Consider the following 13,393-nt stretch of genomic DNA (forward strand, 5'->3'; position numbering starts at 1 on the left):
TACCTTTTTGTAACACCCTGTACTATTATCGGTAACAATCACTTTATGGCCTTTTTTTGGTACTGTGAAACACACACAGGGCAAAATTACTAATACATAAAACCAAAATATGGGGTAATAAAAATGGCGGCACGAAATTAGAGCGACTTTGAGGTTTCTGGGTTGTGTAAAGGGTCTCACACTTGAGCAACAGATGGCAGCGATCCATCACATGGGCGACCGATCATTTCATGCATTGCACTTGTGTGGGCAAATCACAGCAATCGGTAGTTGATTACTGGTCACATGGAAATCCCAGACAATCTGATGGATCGTATGTAATTCATGCATACAATATGATTGCCTGCCTCATTAGCGGTGGTATGTGGAAGATGACAGCGATTTGTTTCTCTGTTTATCAAGCGTGGTTGTGTAGTTTTCTTTCTTTCTGCTTTTAGCAACAAACTGACATTGGGATTTATAGCTACCCAGGGACCTACTCTGAGAAGTGAGGTGGAAGCTGGAGTTGCCATTTATATTAAGAAATAGAAAGTACACCCTCCGATTTTGCAATGATTAGCTTTTTGAAACTTGTACTGCAGAAGTAGAAGATATGGGAAGTTTATAGTAATAGTTGTGATAGAAAGGGTTCCTTCTTAAAGCCAATTCACACTAGCCATCACATCACGTCATGCCATGTCCCATCCCGTTAAAACATTCTGCAGTGCATTTCAAATGGCAGCATCCATGTTGGCCGTCCCATCACATCACACCACATCACACCACCATCAAGATTTCTCTGGAGGAAAATTCTGACACCTGACACCATCCGCCCATTGCTGATCATGCGACCCACAAGCTCCTACAGGTATGTATATCCTCCCAAAACGTGGCCATGGGCAAATCTCCATGTTTCATTTTGTCATGGTTTTCATGATTGACATCAGGTGTTGGTTGTTCATTATTTGCTGTAAATTGTCTCATTTCCTTATTTCTTTTGTTAACATTTATAATAAATGATGACAGATTAATTGAAACATTGAGACAGCAGTCTATATTGTACGACATGAATGTACTAAATTACTTGCCCTATACAACATATAAAGTGGATGTTTATAGATACTGCTACCATATAATATTCTACAATGAAGCGGATTGCAACATGGCTGCAACTTGAAGTGAAAAAAGTAGTATGGGTACAATCAGATCGATTAGTGTGTGGAATTTATTTGGAAGTTGTCAGGCATTTTTAGTGTTACATAAAGAAATGCACTGATACCTTCAGACACGGCAAGCTGTTTGTTTAAACATTAATTTCTGGCAGGCGTATTTATTGTTAAACAGCTCCCTGAATTGTTTGTGAAACAGTTTTGTGACCATCAGTGGTAATATTTACAGAGTGACAATTATTGAATTATATGAAAAAACACATAAATTAGTTACAAACTACGGCATCCACAAACTTTACTCAACATGTAAACATCACTACAGATATCTGGATTTAGTTTATGACATGTTTGATACGGCTGCCATCATTGGCGATGCTGTAAGGCAGACAAATAGTGAAATTCTGTATGACCTGCTGAAGCGTCGGAGTATCGATGCTATCGATGATTTCCTGAATGGCTGTTTTCAGCTCAGCAATAGTTTTGGGGTTATTGCTTTCTTTAATATAGCCCTACAAAAAGGAGCCACATGTGTTCTAATCTGAAGAATTTGGCGGCCAATCGAGGCCCATGCCAGTAGCCTCTGGGTACCCCAGTACCAGAATGCGGTCCCCAAAGTGCTCCTCCAGAACATCAAACATTCTCCTACGACGACGGGGCTGAGCTCCATCTTGCATGAACCACATCTTGTCAAAATCAGGGATTTTTGGATAATTGGGATGAAATCATCTTCCACAACTGTCACTTACCATTCAGTAGTTACCGTGCCATCAAGGAGTATCAAGCAGATTATTCCATGGCTGGACATTGCACACCATGCAGTGACCCGTTCAGGGTGAAGAGACTTCTCAATTGCCAAATGCGGATTCTACATTTACATCTACATCTACATGATTACTCTGCAATTCACTTTTAAGTGCTTGGCAGAGGGTTCATCAAACCACAATCATACTATCTCCCCACCATTCCACTCCCGAACAGCGCGTGAGAAAAACGGACACCTAAACCTTTCTGTTCGTGCTCTGATTTCTCTTATTTTATTTTGATGATCATTCCTACCTATGTAGGTTGGGCTCAACAAAACATTTTCGCATTCGGAAGAGAAAGATGGTGACTGAAATTTCGTAAATAGATCTTGCCGCGACGAAAAACGTCTTTGCTTTAATGACTACCATCTCAACTCGTGTATCATATCTGCCACACTCTCTCCCCTATTACGTGATAATACAAAACGAGCTGCCCTTTTTTGCACCCTTTCGATGTCCTCCGTCAATCCCACCTGGTAAGGATCCCACACCGCGCAGCAATATTTTAACAGAGGACGAACGAGTGTAGTGTAAGTTGTCTCTTTAGTGGACTTGTTGCATCTTCTAAGTGTCCTGCCGATGAAACGCAACCTTTGGCTCGCCTTCCCCGCAATATTATCTATGTGGTCTTTCCAACTGAAGTTGTTCGTAATTTTAACACCCAGGTACTTAGTTGAATTGACAGCCTTGAGAATTGTACTATTTATCGAGTAATCGAATTCCAACGGATTTCTTTTGGAACTCATGTGGATCACGTCACACTTTTCGTTATTTAGCGTTAACTGCCACCTGCCACACCACACAGCAATCTTTTCTAAATCTCTTTGCAACTGATACTGGTCTTCGGATGACCTTACTAGACGGTAAATTACAGCATCATCTGCGAACAACCTAAGAGAACTGCTCAGATTGTCACCCAGGTCATTTATTTAGATGAGGAACAGTAGAGGTCCCAGGACGCTTCCCTGGGGAACACCTGATATCACTTCAGTTTTACTCGATGATATTCCGTCTATTACTATGAACTGCGACCTTCCTGATAGGAAATCATGAATCCAGTCACACAACTGAGACGATACCCCATAGGCCCGCAGCTTGATTAGAAGTCGCTTGTGAGGAACGGTGTCAAAAGCTTTCCGGAAATCTAGAAATAGGGAATCAACTTGAGATCCCCTGTCGATAGCGAATAAAGAGCTAGCTGCGTTGCACAAGAACGATGTTTTCTGAAACCATGCTGATTACGTATCAATAGATCGTTCTCTTCGAGGTGATTCATAATGTTTGAATACAGTATATGCTCCAAAACTCTACTGCGAACCGACGTCAATGATATAGGTCTGTAGTTCGATGAATTGCTCCTACTACCCTTCTTAAACACTGGCGCGACCTGCGCAATTTTCCAATCTGCAGGTACAGATCTATCGGTGAGCGAGCGGTTGTATATGATTGCTAAGTAGGGAGCTATTGTATCAGCGTAATCTGAAAGGAACCTAATCGGTATACAATCTGGACCTGAAGACTTGCCCGTATCAAGCGATTTGAGTTGCTTTGCAACCCCTAAGGTATCTACTTCTAAGAAACTCATGCTAGCAGCTGTTCGTGTTTCAAATTCTGGAATATTCCATTCGTCTTCCCTGGTGAAGGAATTTCGGAAAACTGCGTTCAATAACTCCGCTTTAGCGGCACAGTCGTCGGTAACACTACCATCAGCAGTGCGCAGCGAAGGTATTGACTGCATCTTGCCGCTTGTGTACTTTACATACAACCAGAATTTCTTCGGATTTTCTACCAAATTTCGAGACAATGTTTCGTTGTGGAAACTATTAAAGGCATCTCGCATTGAAGTCCGCGCCAAATTTCGCGCGTCTGTAAATTTTAGCCAATCTTCGGGATTTCGCGTTCTCCTGAACTTTGCATGCTTTTTCCGTTGCCTCTGCAACAGCGTTCGGACCTGTTTTGTGTACCATAGGGGATCAGTTCCACCTCTTACCAGTTTATGAGGTATGAATCTCTCAATTGCTGTTACTACTATATCTTTGAATTTGAGCCACATCTCGTCTACATTTGCATAGTCAGTTCAGAAGGAATGGCGATCGTCTCTTAGGAAGGCTTTTAGTGACACTTTATCCGCTTTTTTAAATAAAATTATTTTGCGTTTGTTTCTGGTGGATTTGGAAGAAACGGTATTGAGCCTAGCTATAACGACCTTGTGATCACTAATCCTGGTATCAGTCATGATGCTCTCTATTAGCTCTGGATTGTTTGTGGCTAAGAGGTCAAGTGTGTTTCGCAACCATTTACAATTCGCGTGGGTTTGTGGACTAACTGCTCGAAATAATTTTCGGAGAAAGCATTTAGGACAATCTCGGAAGATGTTTTCTGCCTACCATCAGTTTTGAACAAGTATTTTTGCCAACATATATAGGGAAGGTTGAAGTCCCCACCAACTATAACCGTATGAGTGGGGTATTTATTTGTTACGAGACTCATATTTTCTCTGAACTGTTCAGTAACTATATCATCGGAGTCTGGGGGTCGGTAGAAGGAGCCAATTAGTTCGGCTGTTAAGTATAACCTCCACCCATACCAATTTGCACGGAGTATCTACTTCGACTTCACTACAGGATAAACCACTAGTGACAGACACAAACACTCCACCACCAAATCTGCCTAATCTATCTTTCCTGAACACCATCTGAGACTTTGTAAAAATTTCCACAGAACTTATTTCAGGCTTTAGCCAGCTTTCTGTACCTATAACGATTTCAGCTTCTGTGCTTTCTATTAGCGCTTGAAGCTCAGGGACTTTCCCAGCACAACTACAACAATTTACAACTACAATTCCGACTGTTCCTTGATCCAAGCACGTCCTGTATTTGCCATGCACCCTTTGAGATTGCAGCCCACCCCGTACTTCCCTGAGGCCTTCTAACCTAAAAAAAAAGGCCCAGTCCACGCCACACAGCCTCCGCTACCCATGTAGCCGCCAGCTGAGTGTAGTGAACTCCTGACCCATTCAGCGGAATCCCAAAACCCCACCACCCTATGGCGCAAGTCAAGGAATCTGCAGTCCCCCAAATGGGCCAATTTTGCTTATTGATGAACTTATCCAAATGAAAGTGGGCTTTGCCACTAAACCAAACCACGCATGCACATACAAATTCCCATCATACCCCACAGCCGATCATGCAGTTTGAATATATGAAGAAGGTATCTGTTCTTTTGGACATGTCTGAAAGAACAGATACCATCTTCATATAGTTAAGGCTAACCGGCCATTGACCTTCTTCTGTGCAAATGCACACACATTGCCCAACCTCTTACGAGATTCGGTAAGGTTGTCTGCTGCGAGTAATGAGTGTAATGGGCAGAGGCACTACGAATGTATTGTGTGGACATTAAGTTGGGAATGTGGGTCTCACAGAGAGCGTGCAAGGGATAAGTCCCTGCAGTCACACTATCCTCTGTGCCCTCAGTGGCTCAGATGGATAGAGCATCTGCCATATAAGCAGGAGATCCCAGGTTCGAGTCCCGGTTTGGGCACACGTTTTCAACTGTTCCTGTTGATGTATATCAATGCCAGTCAGTAGCTTCGAGTTTTGATTTAATTATCATTTCACTTAGTTTGAATGTCCAAACGCAAACCATTCAGAAGTTTTGACGATTTTATTTCATGTAGTTCAATAACTGTCACGCTGTATGTAGTTTCACTAGCTAAACACAGTACAAACAAGGCACTCGAACTACCAAAAGCCAAATACAACATGTAAAGAAAACCTATACATCTTGAAGGGGAGATATGACTAATGCATAGAAATTTGCACTGCATTAGCAGCTAACGTTTACTTTAAACCAACTTTTCAGGGGATGTGATGGCAGCTCGTAACACTGTGTTCCTTTCAGTAATTCTGGATGTAACTTGACGTAACAAATCGAAAATCTGATGCTTACACTTTCCAAAACTTAAAATGCAGATTACTCTTCCTCAAGCTCTTTGTATAATGTGGGAAATTCCCCTTCTGTTCCACTTAATGCCTTTTTTTCGGACCCACGCACTTTCTTTGTGTTGTTTTGCACTTCCGTGTTCCTTCCCAGCAAGATGTTTTGCACTTCTGTCTTCCTTCCCTCCAAGTTGCGACCATTTTAGTCCAATAAATGTCATTTTCGTACAAAAAGTGCGCTCCAGCATCCATACATACAAGCTACCAAATTGTGCAAGTGCATTGTGGAGTTCACGCATAAAAACAGTTGAAAATGGCCTTGCGAAGATCGCGATTCTCGCGAAAAGAACAGTTGAGGACAGCAATGCAAGTTGATGGTGTTGTGACGGACAGTGTGAATTGGCCTTTATGAATTTGTGTTATTTATTAAATAATTGTATGTTTCAAGTTTTTGAACTTGTAAACAGAACGACATACGTACCTAGTGCGAAGTCAAGGGAACATTTTAATTTAAATCTTCAGTGCTAATCTTTCATACGGTCCTTGTCATTTCACATAATGTGATTCAATTTCTTTTCAATTTATAACAAGTGTTACGATATCAGTAGCGCTGCTATTAACAACATCTCTATAGATACATCGAATAAATTGTGTATGCCTAAACACTTGCAGTTAAACATCAAGACTAATGAATAGAAAAGGAATTGGGGACTAATAAACATGAAAAGAATTTCACTGGCATGCTGGAAAGTTCACACAATCGATTTGGCATCGGTGCAAAATGTAATATATGCCATAAAGTAATCTACGGTTCCCAAGAAAAACGTTTCAAAACAAGTTTAATAACATGTATTTAATTTATGTTTTGCAAGTATTCATGGTGATACGGAAATCAACTGCAATTGCTGCTAACCATAGTACATTTTCCACAGCAGAACTACTTGATATTGTGACGCACATTATATTAATTACAATTGCTTGGCAAGTCTCTCGTGTGGGGGTGTCGAGGCGAGCGACCGATTGCAGGTGACATCGCAGGCAACGGATCGCTGTGATCCTCCGCTCGTGTGTGGGGCCCTTTTAAGGGCGTCACTCGAGTGGCTCCACAGGAATTTGGGCGTCTCCCACGTAACTTCGATTACGCCATTTCACTACAGGCTATGACACCTCACTTTTGTTGCATGCAGGGGGATGAAAATCATATAGCGATTTCCTGTAATACGACTTATTTTGCTGCTAGGCCATTTGGAGCACTGCAAGCTTATCAGCCCTTCCTTATTTAGTTCTCATATTGATTTAAAGTTGTCCGTATTTGTTTTCATCTTGTAGTAAAGAGAAAGAGATTTCGTTCCACTGTTTTTATGACTACGACTTCTTGTGTGTATTGTACTCTTTGAACTGCATTGTTGCTCGTATTCTGCCACATTTTTCTCACATCCGTAACACTGGGCGAAGTAAAGCATTCCACATTTGTTTTTGTTTCATATGTAACAGAATTTGATTTCGTCACATGATGTCTTGTGGACTCAAGTATAATTTATCCCTGATGGCGTATCCGTGTGTCAACTGCTCGATTTAAATATTTTGTTCTAGTCTGCTTTATTTTTGTTCGCATCCACTTTCCCAAACCCTCTCACACTTAAACAGGGTTCTCTCAAATGTAGATTTCAGTGGTGCAACTTAAGAGACGCAACTTTTGTTACGCCACAAAAAATTGAGCTACTTGTATTAACATTTTGTTGCGCCACTCTCCCACCACCATTCTCCTTGGTGGCAGTATTTCGAAACACGAGCATTCTGTCGCAGATATATTGCAGTAATTGCTGTTCTACGCCATTCGATTTCAATGTGTTTTTATTTTATTTCTGGAAAAAGTTAAAACAATGGTCAGCAGGTACAGGTACACTTCGACAACTTCTAGAACTTCAATAACACCAACCTGTGTGTGTGTGTGTGTGTGTGTGTGTGTGTGTGTGTGTGTGTGCGAGGATATCCCACAGTCTTCAAAGGTTTTTGAATGAACAAATAAATAAATTTAATATATGTGACCAAAAAAGTGAGTCGTACTAACTTCGTAATTTGTGAGCCCTGGTCGTAGGTTGTGTTCCAAAAATGGACAGCATGGAGACAGAAGTGATGACACTTTCAGCAAGACCTGTCCATCATTTTGCAGAGCAATGCTCAAGCACGTACAATGAATGCTGTTGCTGATTTGTTTGACTGATGGGGCAGCTAACTTGTAAGTGCTATACCACTTACTGCACTCCCCAGACTTAAGCCCTCGTCATTTCAACTCGATTTCTAAACTGAATGACACACTTCACAGCATTCGCTTCAGAACTGCTACAAATCTGTAGGGCAATAGACAGCGCTGCTCGAACTGTCAACACAACTGGCAATGCTAAGAGTATCCTACGATTTCCACATCGCTGGCAACGGGCTACACACAATGCTGGTGACTACTTTGAAGGTCAGTAAAACTTTGAAACACGTATCTATTTTGTACGAGCTGTAAATAAGTAGTTGCTACTATTAAAGTTACAACCCTCGTATTTACATGCCAGCAGTTGGTTAGTTTGCCATTGCAGATAGCATTTTCGCCTATGAGTGTTATTTCTTCTAGAAATGTATTTGTTTCCCTTGATTTATCCCTGTGCGTAATCTATTTTCGAATCCAACATTTGGGTTTACTCTTCCCTGTATTTATATCTTGTCACAGCTCTAAGACCATAACCATCACTATAACATTTATACCCGCCCACGTGATATCAGATGACGTCAAAGCGGAAGGTGTGCAACTATGTAAAATTTGCAGCAGCCTGTGTGGACAGAATTGGCAAAGAGGCTTCTGACAGGATTGGCATTCGGTTTTATTACTTCTTCACGGAATGAGTATGTAATTCTGCTTTGTATGGTGTTGCTTCTTTCCCAGAGTCTTCGTAGTCTTAATGACTAGAGAATTCTTCGCTACAAATTTTGTACGTGCAACAGTAGTTACACAAATTTGTTCACACGTTAATAACAGATACTGCAAACTCTACATTTTAGCGAGAATAAATGTATTAGTATCATCTGCTCACTGCAATGAAAATTTCGTTGGCAATCATGAACAGCGATAAAATACGAAAAACGTATGCAAACGTATATAATGTATGAGTAGATCCCAAAACAATGATAAGATTAGGATCGAGTGTTATTGGCTATCGACGATTACATATCGATGTAGACTTCTTAATAACAATGATAACTTCTTATCGATATCGCGATTCTTTGTTAATTTTTGTAGTGTTTTCTTTTCTGTACACTGGCTACCAAGTACCAACCTTGCGATTGGCGTCCCTCATTATTTCTCGATGTGTTCAGATTTATTGTGAAACAATGAGTGCTGAAGCCAGTTCCTGATTTGTCTGAGCGTAACACACAACTCTTTCTCGAAGAAGAAAGGTTACCATCACCCACTGTCAATGTTGCTTGGTGTGAGACGAAATGAATCATGAGTTTGGTGGCTATTCTGCTTCAAGGAGGCGTGCCTCGTTTCTTCTGCAAAGTTGCTCAAATGCTCAGTGAATTGACTACCTTTTTCTGCCACCACTTGGGACAGATGCGTGTCTGTTTCTACAGGTTCACGTAAATGGGACTTGAAGTCTGCCAAGAAATGTTTTTTTTTAATTCCTGAGAAAATTTCCCATATTAAATATGCTAATAGTATACACGACAGCTAACAAGGTTTGTATGCTACTAATAAAATTAAAAGACAATCAATGTAATATACGAGTGGGTAGTAACACCACATCAAACATTAAAGACGTTATTAAGGTTTTGACAGAAACCGCGGTTTTGTGGAAATTGTTTTAACGAATAACAAACAGAGAAATGATTGCAGTATCATTAAGACTGGGATACGTTACAACCTAGAACCACGAATGGGCATCATTTTAGTTGATCGTCAGTAAACGACAAATGCTGCACACTTTCCACCTCAAGGTCATACAATGAATTTGCGCGCTACGGAGGTAGATATTAACTAGACTGACAGTAATCTAAGTAGCCTGAAGGCCTCGCTCTTGCGTAATTGAACGAGTTTGGTAGGATTCTAGTACGACAAAAAAAGTGAAATTAGTGGGCGCCTGCCATTCAACTGTGAGCAGCATTATCCTGTACGAAATCAGTCTTATCTTTCTTATAAATTCTAACAATAAAAACAGTCAAATGAGGTCGGTACTGATTACTGGTTGTAGCAGAGGCATTGGTCTCGAGCGGGTAAAGCAACTGACTGGCCACAAATCAGCCCCAGAATTCATAATTGCAACATGTCGCAAACCGGAGGAAGCAAGGGTAATGTTCCACAATGTTTTATTATAGTAATTTTAAAAGCTGTAGCACAGAAATCGCAATAGGCGTAGCTACAGAAACATGTCTCTACGTGAACTATAAAAATTGTAATTTTTTCCCCCTTCTGTGTATAATCATGGGGTGTATCACTTTTTCTCTTTCAGGCTCTTCAAGAACTGTCTAAGAAACATAAATCTATCCACGTGTTAAAGTTAGGTAGGTGATCTAAAAACTTACCTGCACGTCTATAATTTTCGCTTCTTGTACCTTCCCAGCTAACCGCGGAACACCAATTCCTGGGGGGGAGGGGGGGGGGGGGGGGGGGGACAGTCGCATTATTACCAAACCATCGTACCGCAAATTTTACTCCACATATTATTAAAAGGAATCATAATTTGTAGTTTATGCATTAATTATTTGCTGTTATAAGGTCTCCTGTGGTATGTCACATGCAAAATAAACTGTTTAGCTACTTATATCGACACACAAAATTGGTAACAATTGCAAGAGTTAGTAATCTGCGGTCAATCAACTTTACACAAAATGCTGGTTAACGTACCAATAAAATAATAGAAACATATTAATGTACAAGGACTAGGCAACAAAATGTGTGAGCTGGAAGTAATTTTTAACTGTAACCTTAAGGAGGTTTCTGTGCTGTTCATTAGTGAGCACTGGATTCAGGACACCCAGATTTGTGCAGTAAATATACCAGACTTTGATTTAATAAGTAGCTTTTGCAGGGAAACTTATATAAATGTGGAGGTGTATGCATCTATGTTAGAATTAATGTTAAATCTAAGGAGGTAAAACTTAGCAAGGTGCGCCGAAAAAGATTTTGAATGTTGTATTTGCGAACTTACACACTGTCAAACTATCATTGCTTGCATCTATAGGTCCCCATCAGGTGACTTTACCCAATTCTCATATTATATAGATGATCTTTGAAATGAATTGCGAGACAGGTCAAAATGCACAATAGTTCTTGGTGACTTTAACATTAATTTTAACAAAAGTATTAAGAACAAGGTACAATTATTAAATCTGTTTAACACATACAACATGCAACCTACAGTGCAGGAAATTACCAGATTTGGGGATGGGTCTGAAACAACACTTGATCAGATACTTACCAACAAACAGAGCTGTGAGCACAGTGTTGAAGTAATAGATACAGGCTTTTCTGACCATATGGCTTTAAAAATGATGATAAGGAATGAGAACAATAAGAAATACACAGTCACTGAAAAATATGCAAACAACATAAGGGTATTTAATAGTATGCTAAAAAGGGTGCAGTGGGGCATAGAACAAACTGATTATGCAGGCAGAAAGTATGACAGTTTTCTCACTGATTATAAATATTGCTACGGTGTAGCATTCCTGTTAAAAAGAATTAAAGGCAGTGAGAAGACAAACACATGGGCGACACAAGGGATTAAAAAATCAGCAACCACCCTTAGAAACCTAAGCTAAAATAAATACAACAATAAAACCATACCATAGGAAATATAGAAGGGTCTATAGGAAAGTTTTACAGCCAGCAAAAAGGGTAACCAGTGATTCATACACTAATAAGGGAAGCAATAAATCAAAATCGATTTGGAAGCTTATAAACAATAGCTTAGGAAAATGTAAAACCAAGACCCATAATTTCAAAATTAAAAGTTAGGGTAAAGTGATAGAAGATGGTCAACAGGTAGCCAATATATTCAATGAACATTATGTGAACATAGCACCAAACCTAATTAAAAGTCTGTGCAATTCAAACAACAAAAACATAAAAGTACCAACTTGTGAAAAGACAATGTTTCTGTACCCAGTAACAGAATATGAAGTTACAAATGCTATTAATAAAGTACAAAACAAAATGTCTTGTGGGATTGATGGAATTCCAGACAAGGTAATCAAACATAGTTCTACCAGTATAGATACTCACCTAACTGACATTATTAATACTTCTTTCAGGACAGGGGTGTTCCCATCAAAACTAAAACTCTCCATAATAAAGCCACTTCACAAAAAAGATAGTACAGCTGACATAAATAATTATAGGCCAGTGTCATTACTGTCAGGTTTCTCTAAAGTAATTGAAAGAGTAATGTATGAAAGGCTGGCTGACTCACTGAATAAAAATAAAATACTGACTAATGCTCAACATGGGTTTAGAAAGAATAGATCAAAAGAAACAGCAGACTTCCAATTCATGAAAATGGTTCTAAATGCCTTGGACAAGAACGAATTAAGCTGTGGAATGTTCTTAGCTTTATCTAAAGCATTTGATTTAATCAGCCGTGACTTATTGCTTATGAAATTAGAATGTTATGGGGTCCGGGGACTTGCCTTCAAAAGGTTCAAGTCTTATCTCTCTGACAGACAACAGAAAGTACAAATATGTCACAAAGACAAAGAGTATCTTTCAGATTTCAAAAAAACTAGCTATGGAGTGCCCCAGGGTTCCGTGTTAGGCCCTCTGTTGTTCTTGGTGTACATAAACGATTTGCCAAACCATCTGACAGTTGCAGAAACGGTGATGTTCGCTGATGACCCTAGGATTTTTATAAAAGGATACACTGAGGATGATGTACAGTAGAGTGTCTCTAGGACAATAAATGTGACAGGAAAATGGTTTAGTGATAACGCTTTGATCATAAATAAGGATAAAACAGTATTGATGAGTTTCAGTAATATTAAAAGTAAAACTAGAAGAAGAGTAAAAGCTGAGTTAGGGAACTGTGTTATTGCACAAGCTCCTTACACAAAATTCTTCGGTATATGGGTGGATGAGCACTTGAGATGGGAAAAGCATGTAGAATTTTTGAGTAAAAAATTAAGTAAATGCTGATATGTGCTAAGAAGCTTCGGGAATGTTGCAACACTGCTGTGTGCCTATTATGCTTACATGAACAGTTTGCTAAGATATGGTGTGATCTTCTGGGGAAATGCAGGCACGGCAAAACAAGCTTTCAAACTTCAAAAAAGACTATTAGAATAATGAAAGGGGTACCTTGCAGAGTGTCATGCAGGGAAATATTTAAAGAATTCAAAATAATGACTCTTCCTAGCTTATACATTTATGAATGTGTATGCTTTCTGAAAACTCACCAGGAATTTTCAACATTAAATAATCAGGTTCGTAACCATGAAACAAGGAACAGGGATGATTTTC

At 39.7% G+C, this 13,393-nt stretch overlaps 1 protein-coding gene across 2 annotated transcripts in view; it reads left to right on the plus strand.

Annotated features, from left to right (window-relative positions):
• The first annotated feature begins 9,207 nt into the window (after nt 1-9,207).
• LOC124614057 (C-factor-like) overlaps nt 9,208-13,393 on the plus strand; it is a 48,036-nt gene continuing 43,850 nt past the window's right edge. The window contains exons 1-2 of one of the 2 annotated variants that reach the window (XM_047142902.1): nt 9,208-9,618; nt 10,389-10,440. In XM_047142902.1, the coding sequence (XP_046998858.1) occupies nt 9,589-9,618; nt 10,389-10,440 (82 nt within the window). In that variant the 5' untranslated portion in view covers nt 9,208-9,588. Of the gene's footprint in view, nt 9,619-9,677; nt 10,228-10,388; nt 10,441-13,393 lie in introns of those variants that run through there. The other variant, XM_047142895.1, reaches the window with a different exon arrangement.

This window comes from Schistocerca americana, chromosome 1 (genome assembly GCF_021461395.2).
Source record: "Schistocerca americana isolate TAMUIC-IGC-003095 chromosome 1, iqSchAmer2.1, whole genome shotgun sequence".
NCBI classification, from domain to species: Eukaryota; Metazoa; Arthropoda; class Insecta; order Orthoptera; family Acrididae; genus Schistocerca; species Schistocerca americana.